Genomic DNA, 26,063 nt, shown 5'->3' with positions numbered 1-26,063 from the left:
GTTCCATGCATTTGGCAATGTGGGAAACTTTTCATGCAAAAGCCACAGCTGTATCGAGTTTTTAAGCCATCTTTCATGACTGAGAGGTCTGAGTTCTGCTGCGATCTGTGCTTGCGCTGGGGCCCTAAACATGTTATCATCCACGATTCCAAAAAATACACAATGGGAACCCAACATACAGATTTCCTCGTGCTAAATGTGAATTTGTACAGAGATTTTTCTACTTTACTGTGTTCATCTGTGCATGTCTTGGGTTTATTTAGAGGTGTAAATGTTTATATTTTCATAGTACAGATTTCATTTTAACCAGTTTTGCATGTTGTTAAATAAATTTTGCTTTATAATAAGTTAATAATTTTGTATTCATTAAAGACATGTGGTTGATGGCTCATTTTATCCTACATAGCATAATCATACAATTCAAATGAGTAATGAAGTGCTCTCATTTTCTGAAGAAGGGTCTTGACCCAAAGCGACTGCTTTCCTGCTCCTCTGAAGATGCTTGGCCTGCTGTGTTCATCTACCTCTACACCTTGTTATCTCAGATTCTCCAGCATCAGCAGTTCCTACTATCTCTGTCTGATATGAAGTTTTCCAATCCAGGTGGAAAGAACATCAAGACAGTTCAGGAAGAGACAGAGAGTGTAGCAGCGAGGAGACATTCACTGCCTTCCAACCCGACTGAAACCCCAGCAACAACTGCCAAAAGCTAACTAAAATCCTGGATCTGAGAGAACATGATTATATCCAGTTAGGCTGCTTCTATTGTTTCAACTTTTAAAAAATCCTCAAGGCATCACAGGTCATTTATCTTCTAATAGATCGTTCGTCACCAGGGTGAAACACACGTATTAAAGCCTCAGCGTTGTCACACACTACAGCAGGCCTGTGACAGGAAATTAAGGAACATAGTGGTGCGTTGAAGTGGCAGGCAACTAAACTACACATTGATCTTAGCCAAGTTGGCCGAGAAGTGATAAAAGTGGCGGCATGGTGGCTCAGTGGTTAGCACTGCAGTCAGGGAGCCAGGTTCGATTCCAGCCTCAGACGACTGTCTGTGCAGAGTTTGCACATTCTCCCCGTGTCTGCCTGGGTTTCCTCTGGGTACTCCAGTTCCCTCCCACTGTCCAAAGATGTCCAGGCTAGGTGGATTGGCCATGCTAAAATTGCCCATAGTGTTCAGGGGTGTGTGGGTTTTAGGGGGAGGAGTCTGGTGGGATGCTGTAAGGGGCAGCGTGGACTTGTTGGGCCAAAGGGCCTGTTTCCACACTGTAGGGAATCTAATCTAAAAAAAACTAGACACTTGGGGTCATTTTTCCAGACAGAGTGTGAGTGTTTTGCATGCAATCAGCCAGCTTATGTTTTTTTTCCCCCCACTGTTGAGAACACATTGTGAGCAGCAAATACAGTAGACTAGATTGAATGAACTACAGGTAGATCACAGCTTCACCTGGAGGGTGTGTCTGCAGCCTTGGATGGTGAAGAGGGAGGAAGTGAATTAGCAGGTTTACACCTTCTGTGATTCTATGACAACGTGTGTGAAGGTGTCAGACATGTTGGGAGTGGTCTCTGTGGAATTTCTACAGCAATATCTGTTTCTGTCCCTTTTAGTTCACGAGCTTTAACTTTGCTGACTTACCCTTTATTCAACAACAGTTGGAAATACAAGGTTTGGCTAGCTCATTCCTACCATAGAATGTTATCATAGAATCTCTACAGTGTGGAAACAGGCCCTTCGGCCCAACAAGTCTACGCCAACCGTCACAGCAACCCACCCAAAACCATCCCCCTATAACACACCCCAAAACATTACGGGCAATTTAGCATGGCCAATCTACCTAGCTTGCACATCTTTGGGCTGTGGGAGGAAACCAGAGTACTCAGTGGAAACCACGCAGACATGGGAAGAATGTGCAAACTCCACACAGTCGACGAGGGTGGAATCATCACGCTCACGTTCCTGTGAGGCAGCAGTGCTAACTACTGAGCCACTGTGCTTGTCTGTCTTCCCAATTTAATTTCGAGTTACCGACTCCATATTTAGAATTATCAATAACAAGTATCTAATGTTATAAGCACAATAATTTGCGATTTACCATCGCCTACCACCAAACAAAACGGCTCTTTGAACCCGAGCACTTGAAAACTCGGCGCGTCAATGGGAGCGCGCGCCGGCGGCGAGGCGTGACGTGACGTGACGTGCGACGTGAGCGCGCCCCGGCGAGGGCGAGATAAGACGTAAAGGCGTCAGGGAAGGAGGGGCGGCGCTGCGCTGCGCTGGAGGCGACGGTGAAGACATGTTGGAGGTCCGTCAACGTCATGATGTTGTGGTTAAACAGAGCCAGGAAAGCAACGAAGCGGCTGGAGATGCTGCTGACCGAGTCGACGATCGAACTGGGGACAGGGAGATGTCGGCCGAGACGCTGACTGTTTTCTTGAAGTTGTGCGCGGCGGTTTTTTACGGAGTTAGCTCCTTTTTTATCGTGGTGGTGAACAAGAGCGTCCTAACCAGCTACAGGTGAAGGGAGTGGCGATCGCTCGGGCGGAGGAACCAAAAGGTTTCGAGGACGGTGAAGAGTTCCCCGGCCCCCCCCCCAAAAAAACGCCAAGACCGGGGGCGCGCGTTGCCTTTCTTGAGCTGCTGTAGCTGCATTGCCAACAGAATCGTATCTTCTCTGATCGTCATGCTGATGCACTAAAGTCGATCACAAACTGCAGCATTACTTAAGCATGGAATTGCGTATTCATTTGCTTGAGAAAAATTTGCATTTTAGACGCAGTTTTTTTAATGTTAATTTTCGGATCCTCGAATGATGCAAGGCGTTTGTAATAATTGTATTTGATAACTAACATTTCCGAAATGATTATTTTTATTTTCACGTAAACGGCTATCTGCAGATCTTTCTTTTGTAGAAATGTCGTTATTCAGCCTAATTTTCCAGGTTTTATTCTGAATTTTTCCAAAATTGGACTTCAATCAAAAGCGTACGACAAAGTTGTTTTCTAACATTTTATTTAAATCGCTCCCTACATTCGAGCACTGTTCAATTTTTTTTTCGGTCGGAAACCGTTATTGGTCTGTTGCAAACCAATGTTCTTTGCTTCAGCTGCGGGTTGCGTATTTTGAGCAATGGGAAAAAGTAGACTTTTTCCTCTGTCTCAGCACTTCAACAGATTCTTGTCCTGACTTGCACGTGCCTTAAGCCTTTTGAACAGTCTAATCATTCCTTAATGTCTTTGTCATCTACAGATTTCCGTCAATATTATTTGTGGGCATTGGTCAGGTACAGTTAATTTTATGTTTCAATTCTGCGTGCCGGAAAGAAATTTTCATCGAAGAAATGTGTAAAAAGCAACATGTGGCCCACTTTAAAATCCGTTTCTTTCGCGAGCAGATGTTCGCAACGGTCACTCTGCTGTGGGTGGGTAAGGCATGCAAGGTGGTGAAGTTTCCTGGCCTGGATTACAGTATGCCGCGGAAGGCAAGTCTATTCTGTTTGATTTTCTTTAATGCATAAAGCTAATTGTATTAATAGTAACTTTAATTATGTATGCTATAAATTTACATTCATTAAACAAACTGATTTCACTGACATTTTTAATAATTAGTCTTGTGTGTAAACATCAATTTACAGACTACTATGGATACTGCTTAAAAAAAGTTTGTCAAATAAAAGTCTCTTCCTTTTTATCACTGTTCTCTGCCCCTCCAACCCCATGCGTGCATGACGTTATTGAATTAATTACAGTTTAATTGAATTGTGCATTATAGTAGTTTTATGCATGATTTAAATTTTGTGGCACTGCCACTCAAGAATGTTTTGTAGTTATTTCCTGATTTTTTTTTTAAATTGACAGATTTTCTTGCAAAGCTCTAATCCATACTTCACATGTTGAATCAAATATTGACCATCTCACCTTATGTTTATTTATAATATTCAATTAGCAAGATGTTGGCAATCCCACAACAACGCGTTACTTTCATCCACTCTAGTAGAACTCTTCTGTTACATCTTCATCCCTTCAGTTGATTTTTTTTGCGGTGGCTGACTTTTACTACATCAAATGTGTACAGTGTCACTGGATTTATTCAACTTTTTATTGTAAATTGTTTTTCACATTGCCACTTTGAAAACATCTAATTATTTTTAATAAATGTGTTTAGACATGTTCTGACCCCACTCCAGGGAAGTGGGTCTTGAATTTGATCTTGTGGCACGGGATCCATTTTGACATAAAGGTTCCTCTTGACATGATTCCAGTTTTCTTTCTCAGTCACCACTAGGAATTGACTTGCCAATGAATTAGCACCTTTTCTCCAGTATAAGTTGTTTTGATCACTTAAAATTTGGCATTCTTATGTTTATCCCAATGATGAGTGCAAGATAGAAAGTTTTAGAAATGGCTCTGTCATCAGAAGTATTCAAGTCTGATTTCAGTGACTATATAAGAATCTCACTTATCTGCCAAAGGGAAGATCACAGCATACATCTTCCGAACTTGTCCCTTCTTTGTGGTTGATCGGCTCCTTCCAGAGTAATTGAGAGGCACCACAAAACTTGATCTTCATTGCCTGCCACATTTGCAAAAAATACGCAACCGTACCATGGGTGGTGTATGGCCTTATGACTTCACGGAAACCTTTGACAACCGTGAAACTTTGAGTATCCTCTTCAGATTTGGCTGCCATCAGAAATTTCTCACCATCCTCTGCTTATTGCACAATGTCACTTTAGCTTGACCTTCACCCAGTGAAACCTTGACAGTATCTTCGTCCATAAGACTGAGCCACGCAAGACTGTCATTACACTAACTAAGCCTTTTTTACATCTTCCTCGCTGCCGTAGTGCATCTCGCATCTAAATTACCCAGAGATGTAGGGATAATTTACAGAACAGATAAGAAATGTTCAGCCAATGCCACCTCCAATCACTGGCCTTAGAATTTGAGCTTCAGAATTCAGATGATACTTGTGTGTGCTTTCTCTGAAACTGAGCTCGAGGTCATTGTTCACTGCTCCTTCACGGTGTATGGGAAAATAGGTCATTCACTATACACCTGGAAAGATAAGGTCCTCTTCAGCCAGGTTTCACAGCATGGCACCTCTCCAACTGATTAAGAACAGTAGCAAGATCTGTATTTTTGAAACCCCTGTCAAAAAGGTGAATGCAGATTACAAAATTTATTTTTTCATTGTGTTAGCTTGGCCTTCAGTCAGCCGAGGGAAATGAGCATGTGAGGCCAGGATCTCAAACTAAAGGCTAAGGTCATGGGAGCTTTCTGGGCATTGACTATCTCTGCACTTCACTAAATGTGGTGGGAAATAAAGCAGCTAGATTCTCCAAATATAGCGGTGAGTGAAACGGTTGAAAAGCAGTGACCTCTCCTGGGCCAGTGAGCCCTGAATCACTGTGCTGATCAATCAAACCATTTCAGCTGAGCAAGATGTGTTAGACATAGGGATGACAAGGTTCCTGAAACAACTGCTCCACTTGGACCTTGAGCATGGCAGCCGTGGACATGAAAATGCTTTGAAATGTCTTAAAAGTGCCCTGAGGAGCTCAGACATCCCTGACTTCTGTGAGGCCCTGGTTTCTGACCGGTCCAAATTTTAAAAAGGCAGGAGACACTTCGACTTTGGCAGAAACAAGTAGAAGTGGGGTAGAGAGGAGATAATGGGAACTGCAGATGCTGGAGATTCCAAGATGATAAAATGTGAGGCTGGATGAACACAGCAGGCCAAGCAGCATCTCAGGAGCACAAAAGCTGACGTTTCGGGCCTAGACCCTTCATCAGAGAGGGGGATGGGGGGAGGGAACTGGAATAAATAGGGAGAGAGGGGGAGGCGGACCGAAGATGGAGAGCAAAGAAGATAGGTGGAGAGGGTGTAGGTGGGGAGGTAGGGAGGGGATAGGTCAGTCCAGGGAAGACGGACAGGTCAAGGAGGTGGGATGAGGTTAGTAGGTAGCTGGGGGTGCGGCTGGGGGTGGGAGGAAGGGATGGGTGAGAGGAAGAACCGGTTAGGGAGGCAGAGACAGGTTGGACTGGTTTTGGGATGCAGTGGGTGGGGGGGAAGAGCTGGGCTGGTTGTGTGGTGCAGTGGGGGGAGGGGATGAACTGGGCTGGTTTAGGGATGCAGTGGGGGAAGGGGAGATTTTGAAACTGGTGAAGTCCACATTGATACCATATGGCTGCAGGGTTCCCAGGTGGAATATGAGTTGCTGTTCCTGCAACCTTCGGGTGGCATCATTGTGGCAGTGCAGGAGGCCCATGATGGACATGTCATCAAGAGAATGGGAGGGGGAGTGGAAATGGTTTGCGACTGGGAGGTGCAGTTGTTTGTTGCGAACTGAGCGGAGGTGTTCTGCAAAGCGGTCCCCAAGCCTCCGCTTGGTTTCCCCAATGTAGAGAAAGCCGCACCGGGTACAGTGGATGCAGTATACCACATTGGCAGATGTGCAGGTGAACCTCTGCTTAATGTGGAATGTCATCTTGGGGCCTGGGATGGGGGTGAGGGAGGAGGTGTGGGGACAAGTGTAGCATTTCCTGCGGTTGCAGGGGAAGGTGCCGGGTGTGGTGGGGTTGGAGGGCAGTGTGGAGCGAACAAGGGAGTCACGGAGAGAGTGGTCTCTCCGGAAAGCAGACAGGGGTGGGGATGGAAAAATGTCTTGGGTGGTGGGGTCGGATTGTAAATGGCGGAAGTGTCGGAGGATAATGCGTTGTATCCGGAGGTTGGTAGGGTGGTGTGTGAGAACGAGGGGGATCCTCTTGGGGCGGTTGTGGCGGGGGCGGGGTGTGAGGGATGTGTTGCGGGAAATGCGGGAGACGCGGTCAAGGGCGTTCTCAATCACCGTGGGGGGGAAGTTGCGGTCCTTAAAGAACTTGGACATCTGGGATGTGCGGGAGTGGAATGTCTTATCGTGGGAGCAGATGCGGCGGAGGCGGAGGAATTGGGAATAGGGGATGGAGTTTTTGCAGGAGGGTGGGTGGGAGGAGGTGTATTCTAGGTAGCTGTGGGAGTCGGTGGGCTTGAAATGGACATCAGTTACAAGCTGGTTGCCTGAGATGGAGACTGAGAGGTCCAGGAAGGTGAGGGATGTGTTGGAGATGGCCCAGGTGAACTGAAGGTTGGGGTGGAAGGTGTTGGTGAAGTGGATGAACTGTTCGAGCTCCTCTGGGGAGCAAGAGGCGGCGCCGATACAGTCATCAATGTACCGGAGGAAGAGGTGGGGTTTGGGGCCTGTGTAGGTGCGGAAGATGGACTGTTCCACGTAACCTACAAAGAGGCAGGCATAGCTGGGGTAGATGGGTTATGCACACCTCCAGAAATTTATCTTGTCAGTGCTTTGAATAGAACTTGCCTTCAATGTGGCTGCATCTAGTCACATAATAATGTGGTTCTCTGTTAGCTGCCGTCTGAGAGAGCCTAGCAAGCCAGTCAGTGGTTTAAAAAAAATGCTGCAACACAAGTTCAAGAAAGCATGTCACTGCCAGCTTCTCACGGGCAATTAGTGCTGAACGACAAATGAAGACTTTGTCAGCGACATCCACATCCTGTGAAAGCATATAGGAAGAAGTCTGATTTTTATTTTCATACCTAAGTTGGACCTTCACACCAATTTTTTTGAGAAAATATTTATTCCTTGGTTGTTGGAATCTTGTCTTGTGAAAACTTGACAAAAATGGCTGGTTTGTTTTGAATCTCAATGGGGAGTTGGCAGAAGAGAGAGCTTTCAAGCCAGACTGTGCTGGCAGTTTTGAAAGTGACAACAGTTTCTAGTATCTGCACCTACTGCATGTATCAATGTTGCCATTCCCCGTTTTTGTTCCATGATCTCACTTTGCTTACAAATCTGTGTGATATTTTACCCAAAATTCTTGTGGAAGTTTGTGTACACTACATTAACTATATTGCTCTCATCTATCCTCTATTACTTCATTGGAAACTCCAGCATGTTAAATGTGATTAGACAAATCTATACAGTTTAATTAAAAGCTAACATTTCCTAAAATTGTTTTGTCTCCATTATCATTTTCTTCTAATACCTTATTGAGAAATTGTCAAGCCCAGTTGTGTGATGGTAGTACTGTTTCTTTATGATTGTACAGCTTTATTGTTCCTTCATAGCCAAATGTAACCTTTTCTGAAGGTGGAAAAGATTTGTAGTGATAAGGTGAGATATGTTAATCTGCTTTACTTACAAATGGCAATTTAGTGTACACAGTAAATCAAGGTAAACTCATTTCATTCAGAGCAATGGTGATAACTTTAACTTTAATTCCTTCTAAATTTGGAGATTTTTCTTTTGGCTGTTGCTTTTTTTTTTATTTCCCCAGCCATGCACCTGGCCTCTTAGTTTTCGTTTTAAGCCCCAGCCCCTGAGACTGTAGATAGTACTCGACATCAACATCTCAAATAAATATAATTGACAAGGCCATCATTTGTTGCCAAATAACCAGTTACCCTTGTATTAAATTGGCTGTTAAAAGTCAACCAAATTGCTGTGGATCTGGAGTCGATTATAGGGTCAGAATGGCAGATTCTCAACATCCTTGATGGAAAGGCAATCAGATGAGGTTTTCATTGCAATAGTTGCCAGTAGGTTTCTCAGATAAACTTCCAACTTCAAATTTATTGGTTGAATTTAAATCCTCCTAGCTGCCATGGTGTGATTTTTAAACCTGTGCCCCAAATTGTTAAGCTTGGCAGGCCTCTGGACTATGAGTCAATGACATTACAATGGCTTCACCAAAATACCTGTTTCTGATTCCAAGAAACAAAGTGAACTCGCGTGTTGAGATGGTAGTGATGCTCTTAACATCAAAAGATGACTGCGGTTTTTGGAAGCCTGTCTTCTCAGGCCAAAGATGTCTCTGCAAGAGTTTCTCAGACAAGTGTTCTTGTCCCAGCCATCTTCTTCAACAACCTTCTTTCCATCATAAGATCACAAATGGAGGGGTTTGTGGCACCGTGGCTCGGTGGTTGGCATTGCTTCTACAGCGCCAGGGATCTTGGTTCAATTCCACCCTTGGGCGATTGTCTGTGTGGAGTTCCTCCAGGTGCTGAGGTTTCCTCCCACAGTCCAAAAATGTGCTAGATAGGTCGATTGGCCATGCTCAATTGCCCATAGCGTCCAGGGATGTTCAGGTTAGGTGGTTGGACATGGGAAATGCAGATGTAGGGGAATGGGTCTGGATGGGATGCTCTTCGGAGGGATGTTGTCGATTTGTGAAAATGTGCCATTTGGTCCAACACTGTAAGGATTTGTGAAATGACTGATCACTACACTCCACACCACAAATATTGAAGTTATACATAATCAGATGAGAAGAGACCTGGGCAGTATCTAGGCTTGGGCTGACCTGTGACAAATAACATTTGTGTCACACAAATGCCAGGCAATGACTAGTCCTAACGAGAGAGAATCTAACCACCAGCCTTTGACATTCAAAGGCATTACTGTCACTGAAATTCTGACTTTCAAATCTTGGGGAGTTACCGATAATCAGAAATGTGAACTGGACTAGCCACATAATTGATCTGGCTGCAAGAGTAGGTGAGAGGCTAAAAATCCTGTAGTGAGTAATTTGTTTTTATAGCAAAGTGCCAGAGAAACTCAGCAGGTCTGACAGCATCTGTGGTTTGAAAAACAGAATTAACACTGAGTCCAGTGACCCTTGCCAGAGTTCTCTGCTGCTGATAGCTGTCTGATTTTCAGTGGCATTACCACCAAGTTCATAAAACTATATGGACCCTTGAGTCTGCTCCACCATTCAATAGGATTGTGGCTGATCCAGCATTGTTCTTGTCCACTTTCCTGGGTTTTCCTCATGACCCTTGATTCCCTACTAAACAATCTACCACAGCCTTAAATAGACGCAAGGACTTTGTCTCCATATTCTTAGACTGTGCCGCCTGGTCTCAGATTCTCCCATGAAGGGAAACATCTCAGTGTGTACCCTGACAACCCCATAAGAATCATTTTAAGTTTCAAGGAGAGAATTTTTAATTCTCTAGTTTGCCTCTGAAATAATAACTTTCTTTAAGGGGACTAAAACTTCTCATAGTGTTTCAGTTGGGGTCTCTCAGCATCTTGTGCAGTTGCAGTAAGAGTTCCTTATTCTTACATTCCAACCCCTTTGAAATAAGGGCCAATGTTCCATTAGCCTTCCTGATCATCATCTGCACCTATATGCTAGCCTAGTGTTCATGTACAGGTACCCTGAAGTCCCTTTGCAGAAAATTGCAGCACATGTTTTCTTCATTTAAATAATATTGTTCATTTGTTCTTTCCTCCAAAATGAACAACTTTTGTATTTTCCCACAATATACTCCATTTGCCAAACTTTTTTATCCACTTAACTGTATCAGTATTTCTCTGTAAGGTGTTTGTATCCCCCTCATAATTTGCCTTTCCACTTATTTTTGTGACAGCTGTAAATTTGACTACAGTACATTTACTTCTGTTGAGTTATGAATGTATGCTGTAAATAGTTATGATCCCAGCACTGATCCCGATGGAGCCCTACTGGTCATGATTGGCCAGCCTGTAAAAGAAGCTTGCTGTTTTCCTGCCCATTAGCCAGTCTACCCCATGACTGTGGCCGCTTACCTTAAAACGTGACCTTTTTTGTTAGATATCTCGTCAAACATCTTCAGGACGTCCAAACATAACATGTTTACTGGTTCCGCTCTATCCACTGTGGTTGAGACTTCATTAAAAGCTATTAAATTAGCCTGATATGATTTCCCTTTCATGAATCTACATTGACTCTGCTTTGTCAGATTATCTTTTTCCAGATGTGCTGCTATTATTCCTTAACTGTCTCCAACACAATACCTTTCCAACAGTTGATGGTGGGCTAATTGGCTTGTTGTTATCTGTTTTATGATTGCCTGCCTTTTTGAATAGTAGTGTCACATTAGCACTTTTCAATTCTCTGGTACTTTTCGGAATCCAAGGATTTTTTAGAATATTAGAATAGTGCATAAAGTAGTACATTCACTATCTCTGTAGCTGCCTATTTTAGGATCCTAGGTTGCAAACAGGGCTGGGGACTTGTCTTTAGCCTTGTTAACTTGTCTATTACTACTTCTGTAGTGATTGTACTTAATTTCTCCTCCCAATTTCTTTAGTAGTATTAGGATGTTTGAAGTATCTTCCATCGCAAAGACTGATGCAAAATATCTGTTTAACTCCTCTGCCATTTCCTTGTTCCCCAAAAATTGCTTTCTAAGCGACACATGTTCACTTTGACCCTGCTCTTCCCTTTTGTATCTTTAAGGAAACCCTTATTAGTCTTTATATTCTTGACTAGTCCATCCTCAGTTTGTTTTTGCTGTCTTTATTATCTTTTTAGCCCTCCTTTGCATAAATTCTGTATTTATCCCACTATTCAGGGCTAATGCTGACTTTGGCCTCCTTATCTGCTTTTTCTTTAAACTTAGTACTCACTTTATCATCCTTGGCTAGTTATGATTGATTTATCCCTCTTTGAATTTTGTCTCCTTACTGGGATATATTTTTGCTGAGAGTCATAAATTACCTCCTTAACTGCTTGCCACTGTTTACTTACTGTCATTCCTCCTATTTGCCCATACAGTTAGGTAACTGTTCTCATTTCATTATAACTCCCTTGTTTCCTACCCATGTTCCTCACACTCTGCATAAATTCATCATCTTATGATTGCTACTTCCTAGGGGATCATTTACTTGAAGCTCACTTTGGCTTGATGATTCATTGCTGTAGAAAAGTGCTATCCCTAATGCACTCTATTTTGAATTCATTATCATAGCTACCCTTCCCAATTTGATTCAATCAATATGAAGATTAAAGTGGCCCATAATTATTGCTCTATTCTTTTTGCAGTCTCTTTTGGATTTATAATCTTACCTGTAGAGTGGCTTCTGTTTGGGGGAATTGCACAATACTGCTATCAATGTCCTCTTTCCCTTGCTGTGTTTTTACTTCTGCCCAGATGGTGTCTTACGACTGTCCTCATTTGATCTCTTATTAATAGTTCTACCTGACAGCTTTCTCCATCCTGTTGTCTATTGAAAGGCCAAATAACTGTGAATATTAAGTTCCCAGTTTTATTCTTGTAATCATGTTTCAAAAATGGCCATTAATCTATTCACTTACCTTGATTAGTGCTGGTAACACATTTGCCTTATTCCAAATGCTTTCTGCATTCAGATATAAAGCCTTTAAATTTGTTCTGTTGTTGAATTTCCGTTCACTTCATGTTTCTTTGCTCTAGTATGACATTGATACATTTTGTTCTTTACTTTTGCTTTCAAGTACCGATCAGTCCCACTACTAACCTGCAATCCTACCTTCTCCTTTTATCGTAGAATATTCTCATAGAATCCCTACAGTGTGGAAAAACCTTTGATTTTATAATTTTCCATGCCACTGAACCCAGTCCCCCACTGTTTAGTTTTAAACACCTGTCTGTTGCCAGGACACTAGTCCCAGCATGATTCAAGTGGACTCCATCCCATTGGAACAGCTTGCTCCTTCCCCAATACTGGTGGCAATGTCCCATGAATTTGAACCCATCTCTTTCCTACCAATCTTTTGAGCCGCACATTTGCCTCTCTCTTTAATCGTGTTGATCCTGTGCCAGTTAGCTCGTAGCTCGGTCTCGTACTGTCAACATTCTGGAGTTAACATTGGTACTATCCAGTTTCTAGTCAATGAAACAAGTTGAAACTACATATGAACACGTCACAGGATGGAATTCTCCGATCAATAACTCACCACCTGAATCTCCAAAGGTTATACACAGCAGACAGGAATCAAAAATGTAATCAGATGCTCTCCATTTTCCCTGATGTGTGGCTCCCTCAGCAGACCCAGAGATTGCTTGATTAGCACCCCAGCATTTTATCTGCCTCTCCACTTCTCGTGCCCACGTACTGTCACACTAACCTCCTACTCTTGCCATTGATCCAGCTTTTTAGTCCACTGCCAATGTTTCAGTTGTGGCTGGACTGTTTGCAATTTTTGCATTGATTTTTGTGAAAATTGTGTGAATTTTGTGAAAATTAGTTGCTATTTCCTGCACTGTAACGTGACTATATTTCAAAAGTACTCATGGACTGTAAAGTACATTTAAATGTCAATAAATTGTGAAAGATGTTGTAACTGCTAGTCTCTTTCCTGTCATTCGTCAACTTTTCTTCAATCATGAGATCCAAGTTTAAGTGCCGGTCCATATATAGATCAGTATTTAGATGCAGTTTAATACTTTGTAATTTGGAAGTGAAGTCTCTGTCCCCAGTCATTTAAGTTGTGGCAGTCCCTATGTATGTAATAACTGCAATAAGTTCTTTTCATGCCAGAGCTATGAGTCATTAAATATGATTTAGCTTATGCTTTTGCATGTAGGTTGTAATGATTATAACATTTCTTGATTTGTTTATATCTCTAAAATAATTCCTGTAGCACATGTTATATGTTAACTTTTAAAATGATTTGCTGTTCTAGGTGTTTCCACTACCTCTGTTATACCTGGGGAACCAAATTACAGGATTGCTGGGCACTAAGAAACTGAAGTACGTTTGAACCCATTTTGAGCTAGGGAGACAGTGGGGAAAATATTTTTGTTGGATTAATGATTTTTTTTTTCTCTCTAACTCAGTTTAACTTTATTTTCCAGTCTTCCAATGTTTACAGTTTTAAGGAGGTTTTCCATTCTGTTTACAATGATAGCAGAAAGTTTGTTACTCAAGTAAGTAACAATGTCAGCTTAATTGTTTCCTTTAAATATCTTTCTTTGTCTCAAAACACACTTTCTATATTTAGATCTGTCTTCACTCAATGGCCAAAGATCTGATTTTGAGTGACATCCATGAAGTAAATTTATATATGGACAAGTATAATTTTGTAATCAGTAAGCAGTTTGTAGCTGAAGTCATGTTTCCCTAAAGTCAAGCTCTGCTTGGACTGCGGCCTCTCCATCAAAGATGGACATGTTCTACAAATCATTGATTAGTTTGCAAGTTGCAATAGTTCATTCTGATCACTGCATATCTTTTGTTTCTACTTAATTGATTTCTTTGAAAATTGCTGAGGTTCAACTTTGTTGGAGGCACAAACAATGCACTGTTGCACATATTTAGGACGGATCTTGTACCGTGTCCTTAGATTAGTGACAGCGAATTCTTCCTTCACCTGTATAGGTATCTGTACCAGACCCTTTGGAAGTGTTCTCATCTCTGCCTTCTCGAGGACAACAACAGATGGGCAGTAAATGGTGGCCTAACTGGCAAAGCCCATGTCCCATGAATAAGTAAAAAGAGTTATTTTATTGCCTATAAAAGATGGATCAGAGATCACAGTATCTAATAACAATAAATAGTGCTTAATTTCTGTCTGTCTGGAGTGTGGTGACTGGTTTAAGGGATGTTCTGATGAATTTGCTTGGTAGATGGTGCCTTGCATGTGTGAAAGCAAGTGGTGCACCTTGAGAGTGGGACCACGTGACTCTTTGGCTACCAATGGTTGATGGGGAAGTGGGGGACATTGGAGAGCAAGAGGAATGTAAGAATAGGAGAGTTTCTGCAAACGTACTGTGGTTGTTGAGTATTCTCCTAAGGGACAGGGATATCATGAAAAGGAGGAAAGGTTGTGTTTCATTACAGTGTGGGGAAGTGTAGTAAAATGTTAAGCAAGTTTTTTTTGTACAACTTAGGAGCACAAAGGATAATTTCGACTAATGAGAAGCCGCTAGATTTGGATGGAATACGTTTAGAAAGCTGTTGATTGATTTGAAAGAATACATGCATTGGTTCTCTAGAGAAATAAGACATGAAAGTCTGTATCCTTTTAGAATTTGTACTCTTGACTGCAATGGGCATGTTACTGCTTGTTCAGACCCAGGAAGGAGCAGTTCTGTTGTTCCTGCGAAACTTAAACAAGTTGTCATGGGTTGGGACTGGTTCTTCGGTACCGTAGGCACTGAAGGTAGCTTTCAAGGAAATAGTGTTGATTTAATTTTGAGCCCAGCAGATATAAACCTACTTGACTTGGGAGTAATTAGTCCCCAATAGCACTCTAATATTCTATGACCATAACCTAGTAACAAGGCTACTAACTTAGACACAAATCATTTGTGGTCCTTTGCTAGTCTAAATTATTAACAGAGCATTTAGTGGTCTTGGGTTCATTACCAAAAGCATAGTGGCAGGGCAAGCTAGGATGATTCTCTGACGTGAGGATTATGTAATCTCAAATAAGAGTGTAGAAAACTCTAGATGGGTGAAAAACTTTCTATAAACGCCGCATCTTGCCTCATGTCATTCTTAAAATTTTCTACCAGTATAGGTTTCTTGTTTTTTTTAACTTAATGGACTTTTTAATGAATAAGTATTGTAATGCAGTATTGTGACAGGTGAGCATAGTTTGGATAATCTCAATCAGGAGACTGGGGATGGCCATTTTGGAAATTCGTTGTAGTTTTAAAGTAGAATGTTATCAATACTTATGCAAAAAAAAATTAATACTGTAAACGTGCAAAAGAGAATCCTTTAGTGTTATCACACTACTAGCAGTTGTATACAGACTGGATGGAAACACAAATATTGTCGAGGTTGTTTTTCCACAAATTCTGGCTGCTGTTTCAAAATGCAGTTAAGATCCTTTTCCTTGAGCACGTCTTGTTCCCCGATTTCCAGCTTCTTCTGTTTCTATCTTCTGATTTGTCTGTACTCGATCTGTCATCTTATAGTATATTTGCTGTTGTATCATGGTTGCTATTTAAATCTTTAAACTACTTTAAGATTGGCGGTGTTTTTATTCTTACTATTTTGTAGATGTGAATCATGATTTGAAATGTTTATGCTATTGAAAATCCATGTGATAGCAGCCTGTTTTTAAAAGATGTTTCTCATTTGTTTCTTGTTGCACCTGTTTGAATTGCCTATGATGTTTCTTTCCTTCAAGGTTTTATAAATGCGATCATGATTTTCAAATGTGAAGCTAATCTGTTTTTTCCTTCCTGATTGCAGTAAGAACTTCTCTCGATCTGTTCAGTTGACTGTCTTTGCAATGATACTTGGTGCGTTTATTGCTGCCAGGTAAGATTGAGTTATAGACTAACTGAATGTTACATCACGCACCATATTTTAACCTAGCAAGTTTGTGTCTGGGCTTTTCTGTGCACTGTCGTTTGAGTGTAATCCCAATTTCCCATCCCATTATCCTCGCTTTTATACTTGTGTTGTTTGAAAAAAAATTGTCACATTCTCTTTAAGAGAACCACATGGAACGTATGGAATTTACTTAAATTATTGAAATAAAATTAACATCATGACCACCTACTTAAAGTAATTACTAAAGTTCTTGGATTCTTTTATGGTCGTTAATTTTTCCCTTTCAATGGCCATGATTTTATTAAGAATCAGGCTATACAACTTTTCTTCCATGTCTCTACAGAGGTTTGCAGAGGAGCAGGCAATAGCCCTGCTCTGAAGTTGTGGTTCTTCCTTTTGAGCATTATGGGACAGGCATGTCTCTGTTCCTTCTGGACACGGCTATTTCCAAAAAAAACATTAGGCTTCAGTCATGGTAGCCATTGCTGTTGATCAAGCCTCTAGCTATAGTCAACTTCCCTCCAGTAGTTTCGGCAGTAAGCCCTATTTGGGAGGAGATATGTGGCCTGCATATCTACAAGGTAAGTAAGTGACCAGACTTCAGCAAAAATGTCCCAGCCATTTCCCCTGTAAGGATATTGATCTCATGGATTGCAAATACATCTTTATTGTTGGGAAACACACAATTTCCAGTTCTTAAAAAAAATATATTCTGTTAAGAGGAATGTGAGTGCTAGAAAAGTTGAAGGTTGCTGAATGATTTGGGCAAACTGGTTATTACCTAAAATATGCAGAACAGGAAAGCTTCATTTCAGTCCAATACAAAAGTTTTGAGGTCCTTGAAATAATAAAACTGAGAGTATGCTAATGTACAACTATGAGATCTCTCCTGAGAAATTGATATTTTAAGGACAAAAATAGTGATCTGTGTATTTCCGTTCTATTGTACAAATGCAAAAAAAAACCCACCGGTTTCTTTCAGTTCTGACATGGCATTTGACTCGTTTGGATATGGATATATTCTTACAAATAATGTGTTAACAGCTGCGAATGGAGCTTATGTAAAGCAAAAATTGGAGTCAAAAGTGAGTAATTTTTAAATTTTTTCAAAATCTGATGATTTATTTTGAAATATTTGAAGACTTTGAACAGTTTTTAAAATGTCAGCCTTTACATCGCTGTGAAACTATTCCACGTACAATTCGGTGGTTTTAGGGTTTACCATGAAAGTACTTACACAAAGTTGGTTATAATCAGATATGTTTTCTTTCTTGGCTTTCGCTACCCCAAGGAAAACAACAGGATTTAAGGAACGTGACATGAATATAAGTTCTATTTTTGAATATCAACACGATAGTGAGATTTGTCTTCCCCTGCATCTCAGAATTTTGTGTGGGTATGTGATGTATGTATAAATCCTGTCCCTTCAGTGTGTGCTGTTTTCTGTTGATCTCAGCAATTGATAGTTCAAATTTGTCTCTGATTTGTCTTCACATCACTTCTAGATGATGTAGCAGCAGTAATATACTTTATTCCAATTGTACAACTCAGTTGCTAACTTCTCAGGAACTAATGAGCGTAACTTAGAAGAGAAAGCACTATCGCTTGCTGCTGCCCTGCCAAACGCTGGCACAGAAATTGGCATCTTGCTTCATTTAATGAGTTGAAAGAAATAACACTGTAGGATTCTCCAATACATTTGATCAGATTGTTGTAGCAAGGAAGGCCCAGGAAGTAGCTAAATGGGTGGTTGGCTACTAGGTTTGTGGAAGAGCAACGATGTTGACATTACAGGCCATAGTTTCGTTTTTTTTTTAATATTCCTCAGCATATGGTGAAGCTCATTCGTAATTATTTTTGGCTTCATCTCAAATACTTGAAAGGGGCTAGATTCTCACAGCAGGGTATTGAGTACTTTGTAGATACTTACGTCAGCTTCTTTTGTGCAGAGAAGATTGTAGATCTGGTAAACCTTTTAGGAGAGACAGAACAGGCTCCCTACACTTGAAAAATGAAGGCTGATGAGTGGCTGAATAGAGTCTTTCACATTCTGAAAAATTTGATAGGATTGATAAATATTTCCTTTGTACCGAAGAACAAAACTCAAACCTATCAATATCGTATGATTTTAAATTCAGAAGAACAATCATCATGCAGTGAATGATGAGAATATGGAGCTCACTGTTAAAGGGAATGCATTTATCAATGTGTTTTGAGGAAGGCTCGATAAGCCCGAGGTACTCTGAAACCAGTTACGCTGTTAAAGGCAGATGAGGAAAGATGGGAAGAGGCTTTCTGAAGTTTAAACCCTGGTGTAGCTGGTATGCCAGAAACAACATGTTTCTAAGCTATGCAGAAGGTAGTAGCATTGTGGTAATTGGCCTGGTAATACACCTGCCAGAACAGATGCTTTGAATACGTAAATTCAGTTATGTCAGCTGGGAAGAATTTAAATTCAATTAATAAACTTGGACTAAAATGTATTCGGCATTGCTAATCATGAAACAACTAGATTGTTGTAAAATTGTTAGCTTACTGTGACCCTTCGTGGGATGAATCTATTGTTCTTACGAGCACTGGCCTAAGTCTGAGTCTAGACTGTTAGATGGTTGACTCATAACAGTCATTGTCATAGAGTAATACAGTGTGGAAGCAGGCCCTTTGGCCCAAACTGGTCCATGGTGCCCGCTACAACTAGTTCCAATTGCTCGTATTTAGTCCATACCGTTCCCATCCATCTACCAATCCACATGTTTTTTAATTGTTGCTATTGTGCCTACCTCAATCACGTTCTCTGGCAGCCCATTCCATATATGCGCCACTCTGCGTGAAAATGTTGCCCCTCGAGTCCTCCTTAAATCTAACCCTCTTTCCTTAAATTTATGCTCTGTAGTTTTCAATTCCCCATCCCTGGGAAAAAGACTATATGTATTCATTCTGTCTATACCCCTCGTGATTTGGTACATCTCAGTAAGGGCACCCCTCATTCTCCTACATTCCGAGGAATAAAGTCCTATCCTGGCCAACGTCTCCCTATAACTTGGGCCTTCTAGTCCTGGTAGCATTCTCTTAATTTTCTTCGCACAGTTTCTAGTTTAACTCCTGTCTTTCATAGACATAGACGTAGAACATTACAGCACAGTATAGACCCTTCGGCCCTCGATGTTGTGCCGACCTGTCGTACCGATCTCAAGCCCATCTAACCTACACTATTCCATGTACGTCCATATGCTTATCCAATGATGACTTAAATGTACCTAAAGTTGGCGAATCTACTACCGTTGCAGGCAAAGCGTTCCATTCCCTTACTACTCTCTGAGTAAAGAAACTACCTCTGACATCTGTCCTATATCTTTCACCCCTCAATTTAAAGCTATGCCCCCTCGTGCTCGCCATCACCATCCTAGGAAAAAGGCTCTCCCTATCCACCCTATCTAACCCTCTGATTATTTTATATGTTTCAATTAAGTCACCTCTCAACCTTCTTCTCTCTAATGAAAATAGCCTCAAGTCCCTCAGCCTTTCCTCATAAGACCTTCCCTCCGTACCAGGCAACTTCCTAGTAAATCTCCTCTGCACCCTTTCCAAAGCTTCCACATCCTTCTTATAATGCGGTGACCAGAACTGTACGCAATACTCCAAGTGCGGCCGCACCAGAGTTTTGGACAGCTTCACCATAACCTCTTGGTTCTGGAACTCGATCCCTCTATTAATAAAAGCTAAAACGCTATGCCTTCTTAACAGCCCTGTCAACCTGGGTGGCAACTTTCAAGGATCTGTGTACATGGACACCGAGATCTCTCTGCTCATCTACACTACTAAGAATCTTAGCATTAGCCCTGTACTTTGCCTTCTGGTTACTCCTACCAAAGTGCATCACCTCACACTTGTCTGCATTAAACTCCATTTGCCACCTGTCAGCCCAGCTCTGCAGCTTATCTATGTCTCTCTGCAACCTACAGCATTCTTCGTCACTGTCCACAACTCCACCAACCTTAGTGTCACCTGCAAATTTACTAACCCATCCTTTTACGCCCTCATCCAGATCATTTATAAAAATGACAAACAGCAGTGGACCCAACGCCAACCCTTGCGATACACCACTAGTAACTGGTCTCCAGGATGAACATTTCCCATCAACTACCGCCCTCTGTCTTCTTTCAGCAAGCCAATGACAGGGTGACTAAACTGTGCACAATACTGCAACTGCGACTTCACTAACAACTTCTACAACTTTAACGTTACGTCTCAACTCCTATACTCAGTGTCTTGACTGATGAGGACCAACGTGCTAAGTACCTTCTTCACCACCCTGTCTGTCTGTGACACCGCTTTCAGTGAACTATGTACTTGTACTTCTGGGTCCTTCTGTTCCACAGCGCTTGTCAGGACCTTACCACTTGCTGTACAAGTCCACCCTTTGTTTGATCTTTCAAAGTGCAAGACCTCCACGCTTATCTGTATTGAATTGCATTTGCCAATCCTCAGCTGATTTCCCCATCTGATCAAGATCCAACTATAAATTTTGATAACCTTCCTCACTATCAACAATACTTTGTAAATTTGTACCATTGCAAATTTACTAATCATGCCTTGTACATTCACATCCAGGTCATTTATGTAAATAACAAATAACTAACGTCCCAGCACCTACCTCTGTGGCACACCACTAGTCACATGGGCCTCCAGTCTGAGAACCAACCTTCAAGCATTGCCTTTTGTTCCCTACCATTGAGTCAATTTTGAATCCAATCAGCAAGCTCTCCCTGGATCCTATGTGACCTAACTTCCATGACTATTCTGCCAAGTAGGACCTTGTCCAGGGCTTTTGTAAAGTTTACATAGACAATCGCCACTGCCCTCCCCTCCTACATCCTCTTGATTACCTCTTTGAAAAACTCTTAACAGATTTGTTAGACATGACTTCTTGCGCACAATGACTGTCCCTAATCAGTCGTTAACTATCCAAATGTTGGTTGATCCTGTCCCTCAGTATCCCCTCGAATAATTTTCCTGCCATCTGATAACAGGCTCACTGGCCTGTAGTTCCTTGGCTTTTCTACCTTTCTTCAACCATGGAACAACATTAGTCACCCTCCAGTCTTCTGGAACTTCACCAGGGCTGAAGTTGAAGCAAAAATCTCTGCAAGGCCCTCTGCAACTTCTTCCCTAAACTCCCACCATGTCTTGAGCATGGACTCGATCAGGTGCAGGGGATTTGTCCACCATAATGTACTTTAAGGCTGAAAACACCCCTCTAGTGATGTGTTTGCGGTCAAAATCATCCCCACTTGTTTCCCTTGCATCCATGAAGGCCTCTGAAATGGCCTAGCAAGTCAGTGTGTTGTATACAACTACTTCATAGAATCCCTGCAGTGTGGAAACAGGCCCTTCGGCCCAATTAATCTGCACTGCCCGTCAGAGCGCCCTGCCCGGACTCATCCCTCATAACCCGTCTGATCTATACGTCCGTGAACACTGGGAAATTTAGCGTGGCCAATCCACCTAGCCTGCACATCTTTGGACTGTGGAAGGAAACCCTTGTAGATACGGGAGAATGTGCAGACTCCACACAGACAGAGTTGTTCGAGGGTGGAATCGAACCCGGTTCCTGGCACTGAGATAGCAGTGCTAACCACAGAGCCACCGTGCTGCCCGAAAACAGGAGGTTTCCTTGACCACTTAAGGAGAAAGAAGTTGAATGAAAATTAACTGGATGGACCATTCAGCATTGATTTAGGCATCAGAAGCAACACCCTGCTCAGGAAACACTACAAAGTCCTCCTCCCTAGCATCTGGGACTCCTTACTTGTACTGAGACTTGTGGCAAATTCAGAAGAGCTGTCCTATTAATTAATCAGGCACAACCTGACAGTGGTACTCACCAGACTGTCGCTTGCATGTAACAGCTCCACACTCCACCTCCTGTATACCCAGTTTTATGCTCTGTCTTACTGGGACATCAAATCCACCAGAGATGATAGCATAGTCATACATAGCAATGCATATCCTCAGATTTGTTTTCAACAATCCAGGTTAAGTAACGCTATGGTACCAGGTCAAAATGGTCAAGGAAACCTCCTGATTATTATTCATTACTGATAATTCACTGCTCTTGCATGTCAGACTTGAAAAGCTTTAGCAAAGTCACAATGTAATTTGGAAGAGGGATTTAAGTGTCTATGACCATGAATGGCCCAGTAGCACCACAACACACAAAGCTAGCCAAATCACAAGCAGTATATTAACGAGATTGTACCTGTAAGAGGTGTTGAGGGAACTGACGTTTGCAAGAAGTACCTTCTAATTTCTGAAGTCCAGCATTTTAATTTCTACTGTCTTTTCGTTTTTACCCCAAACTAAAATTTGCTGAAATGCATTCACATAAACCAGGAACTAAATGATTTGACCCAGTTCGAGTTTTCAATTCTTTGTAAGCTTCAGGATGTTGGTATTGGTGTCAATCATAAATATAATTTAGCTACAAGAGCCTGTTAGGAGCTGGGATTCTGCAGTAACTATCCACCTGATTTCCAAGGCCTATCTTTACATCTACAGGGCACTAGTTAAGAGTGACGAATGTTGTACTTATCTGGATGAATGCACTCTTATTCAATACTATGCAAGGTAAAACAAACTGCTTCACTAGAATCCTTCTGTTACCCACAATATGCATGTGGTAATGTGCTAACATTCCTTTGAAAGCATCTTACATGCCTGTGGCCTCTACTAGCTAGAAGGATAAAGACAGCAGATGTATGGAGTCATTGTCTCCTTCAAGTTATGTCCCATCGTTTTGTCTTGGAACTATATCACATGTCCTTCCATATCCCTGGGTCAAAATCTTGGGACTGTCACCCTAACAGCATTGTAGGTGTATGTATGTGACAAAACTATAATGGCTTTAGAATGTGGCTTATCACCACTTCCTCAAGAACAGTTAGAGAAGGGCGATAAATATTGGCCTTGCGAGTTTTGCTGAAATTGCAAGAGCAGATTGAAAAAAATCTATAATCAGATTTGATATTTGAGCAGATACGTTTCTCATTGAGAGTAGAAAAGCTGTATGACAAGTTGGACATGAAGGTTAACGCAGGATTGCCCAACTGAAGTTCTTCCTCTAAATTGTTGCTGAAGTGTTATGAAAATATATATCTAAGAACTGCTGTCACTTCCTTGCCATTTGCTATTTCATCTTTAGGCCCTCTGGTTAGGGAACTGGTAGCAAAAGGGATGGGTTCAGGTCAGAGCAGCAAATAGTGCTTTATTAGCTTTTGTAGGAAGCAGTGGAAATATGTAATGGCTTATATCAAGAATCAGAGCCTCCCTGTACATTGTTCCTCAGCTGCAGAAATATTATTTTCATCTACAGACTTCAAGATAGTGCTCTTTTTATCATGGAATCAGACAATACAGAAGAGGCCTTTTGGCCCATCAAGCTTGTACTGCCAAAAATACACTGATCTACACCAACCCCAATTTCTCTCACTTGACCTGTAGCCTTGAACGTTGTCGCTTCAAGATTATCCAAGTACTTGTTAAGGACTGTGAGGTTGCCTGTCTCAACTAGCCTCCTCAACAGTCCATCTTCAACCCCATCACCCACTGGGTGAAAAAGTTCTTCCTTAAATCCCCTGTAAACCTTCTGAGTACCACTTGAAAATTATGCCCCCTTCTTAATTGACCCTTCAAAGAAGGGCAACAGCTACATCCTAAACACCCTGTCCATGCCCTTCATAATCTTAATACACCTCAGTCAGGTCCCCCTTCAACTTTCTCTGCTCCAAAGAAAGTAACCTGAGCTTATCCAGCCTCTCTATTAGCTGAAGTGCTTCGTTCAGGTGAAACTAAAACAGACATTGCTGGAGAAACTCGGCAGATCTGGCAGCATTTGTGGAGAGTAAGCAGAGTTAACATTTTGGGTCTAGAGATCTTTCTTCAGAACTGGTGATAGTTAGGAAAAGGTGCCTTATATGCTTAAGACAGTTAGGGGATACGTATGCAATAGGTGGAGATGAAGCCCAGAGCGATAGAAAGATAGATAGATAAAGGGATGGACAATAGTAAGCTGGAGAGAAAGAAAAGCTGGTAATAGGGGCCATTAGTAGATGAAAATGCGTTGACTGTAGTGAGACTGGCCCATGGTGTTACAGAGTCTGGCTATTGGTGCATAAAGGACATAAGAGGTGTTCAGGCCCTAAAAGTATTAAGCTCATCATTGAGTCCTGAAGGCTGCAGGATCCCAAAGAGAAAAATAGCTTTCTTAATTTCCTATGTACCACCTCCAGTGCAGTCACATTTTTCCTGTGGTGTGGTGGTCAGAATTTAATTGGCATGTATGTCAATTCATGGTGACCTCACCTAGATGATCTTATTCCTGGTTAAGACTTGCTCATCTAAAGTATGGACTATGTACACTCATCCAACTGTGGTCTAACCAAAGTGCTGTACAGCTCCACCATGTCCTCCCTGATTTTATAATTGCGCCATGACTGATAAAGGAAAGCATCCCATATGACTCTTCAACTGCCCTAATAGCGTACCCTGCCACCTTCAAAGATCTGTGGACAAGCGCCTCAAGATTCCTCTGAACTTCTTCGTGTCTTGTCATCCGTTGCCATGTTCCTCCTTTAAGTGCATTATCTCTAATTTATCAAGGTTAAGTTCCATCTGCCATTAATGCACCCACCCGACCAATCCATACGTATTCTGTCACCTGACACCTTCTGCCTCGTTGTCAACCATCCAGCAGCACGTGTGATCTCATGCGCTCGCTCTCTCATGCTCACTCTCTCTCGTGCTGTCTCGCGCTCATGCTCGCTCCCTCTGTGCCTCCCTCTCTCACATCTTAACGATATCAGAAGCAAGAAAGGGTCCAAGCACTGATCTGTGTGGTATGCCACAGCTTGCTGGGTTCCAGTCATACCTTGTCAAAGGTCTTGCTGAAATCCATACAAACTACCTCAACTGCCCAACCCCATTCAAACACCTGGATATTGCCTCCTGTTGAAATTCACGATGACTGTCCCTGATAAACCGTGCCTCTCTAAATGGAGATGAGTTTTTTCCATTGTTTTTCCTACCACTGAGGTTAGACTCACTGGTCTGTAATTCCCTGGTCTATCTCTACCACCTTGCTTGTGCAGAGAAACTACATTAACACCGCCCCTGCGGCTAAATATGATTTAAAAGCTTGTAATTTCCTCTTGTGTCCCCTGCAGATCACTGGGAAAGAACTCATCTGGACCTGCGGATATGCCAGCTTTTAAATCTATCAAATCTCCATACCTCAGTTCTTGCGTCAATTTGTTCAAGAACTTCACAGTCCATTTTCTTGAAAACTGTGCTTATAATCTCCTCCCAGAGTAAAGAAAGATTTGAAGTACTCATTTAACACACTGCCACTATTTTCCAGTTTCAAGGGCAGATTGGCTCCTTGGTCCCTATTAGGTTATATGCTTCCCCTGTTTATTCTCTTTTCCCTTGATTATACTTGTGGCAAATCTTAGTATTCTCCCTAATCTTGCCTGTTTTGTCATTTCCCTCTTTGCTATCCTAGTTGCTTTCTTTAGTTCTCTCTCCTCTTCCCCCACCCCCAAGCACTTCCTACATTCTTCTAGGGCTTCTGCTTTGTTCCCTTTGTACCAGTTTTCTGCAGACCTTTCGTTTAGAATCTACAGCAGTAAACTGCTGACTTAGAATTTCACATTTCCCTTGCCTCTGCATCATCTACCATCTCTCTTGTGAAAGTGTGTGCAAAGCACTCATTTAAAAACACTTAAAAGAAAAATTGTCATTTTTCTTTGTATATTACCCTGTTTTTTGAATGGTGAAGAAAGTGTATCCATAGTGTTGAATTTTAAAATTCTGGTCCACTGGGTGGAAACTGAGGTTAAATTCATGGCCAATTGGGTGGTAGCACAGATCATAATCTTGGACTGTGTATTAGTAAAGGGAAACTTA

General features: G+C 41.8%; 1 protein-coding gene across 3 annotated transcripts in view; it reads left to right on the top strand.

Annotated features, from left to right (window-relative positions):
- Positions 1-2,251: 2,251 nt before the first annotated feature.
- Positions 2,252-26,063, top strand: part of slc35d1a (solute carrier family 35 member D1a) — a 58,963-nt gene continuing 35,151 nt past the window's right edge. Inside the window, exons 1-7 of one of the 3 annotated variants that reach the window (XM_048538771.2) lie at positions 2,252-2,306; positions 3,251-3,284; positions 3,396-3,482; positions 13,495-13,562; positions 13,667-13,738; positions 16,017-16,085; positions 17,083-17,185. In XM_048538771.2, the coding sequence (XP_048394728.2) occupies positions 3,396-3,482; positions 13,495-13,562; positions 13,667-13,738; positions 16,017-16,085; positions 17,083-17,185 (399 nt within the window). In that variant the 5' untranslated portion in view covers positions 2,252-2,306; positions 3,251-3,284. Of the gene's footprint in view, positions 2,519-2,676; positions 2,701-3,250; positions 3,285-3,395; positions 3,483-13,494; positions 13,563-13,666; positions 13,739-16,016; positions 16,086-17,082; positions 17,186-26,063 lie in introns of those variants that run through there. The other 2 variants (XM_048538769.2, XM_048538772.2) reach the window with 2 other exon arrangements.

The sequence above is a fragment of the Stegostoma tigrinum genome, chromosome 8 (assembly GCF_030684315.1).
Source record: "Stegostoma tigrinum isolate sSteTig4 chromosome 8, sSteTig4.hap1, whole genome shotgun sequence".
Classification (NCBI taxonomy): Eukaryota; Metazoa; Chordata; class Chondrichthyes; order Orectolobiformes; family Stegostomatidae; genus Stegostoma; species Stegostoma tigrinum.
The sequence above is the reverse complement of the archived record's forward strand: the minus strand, read 5'-3'. Positions and strand labels throughout refer to the sequence as shown.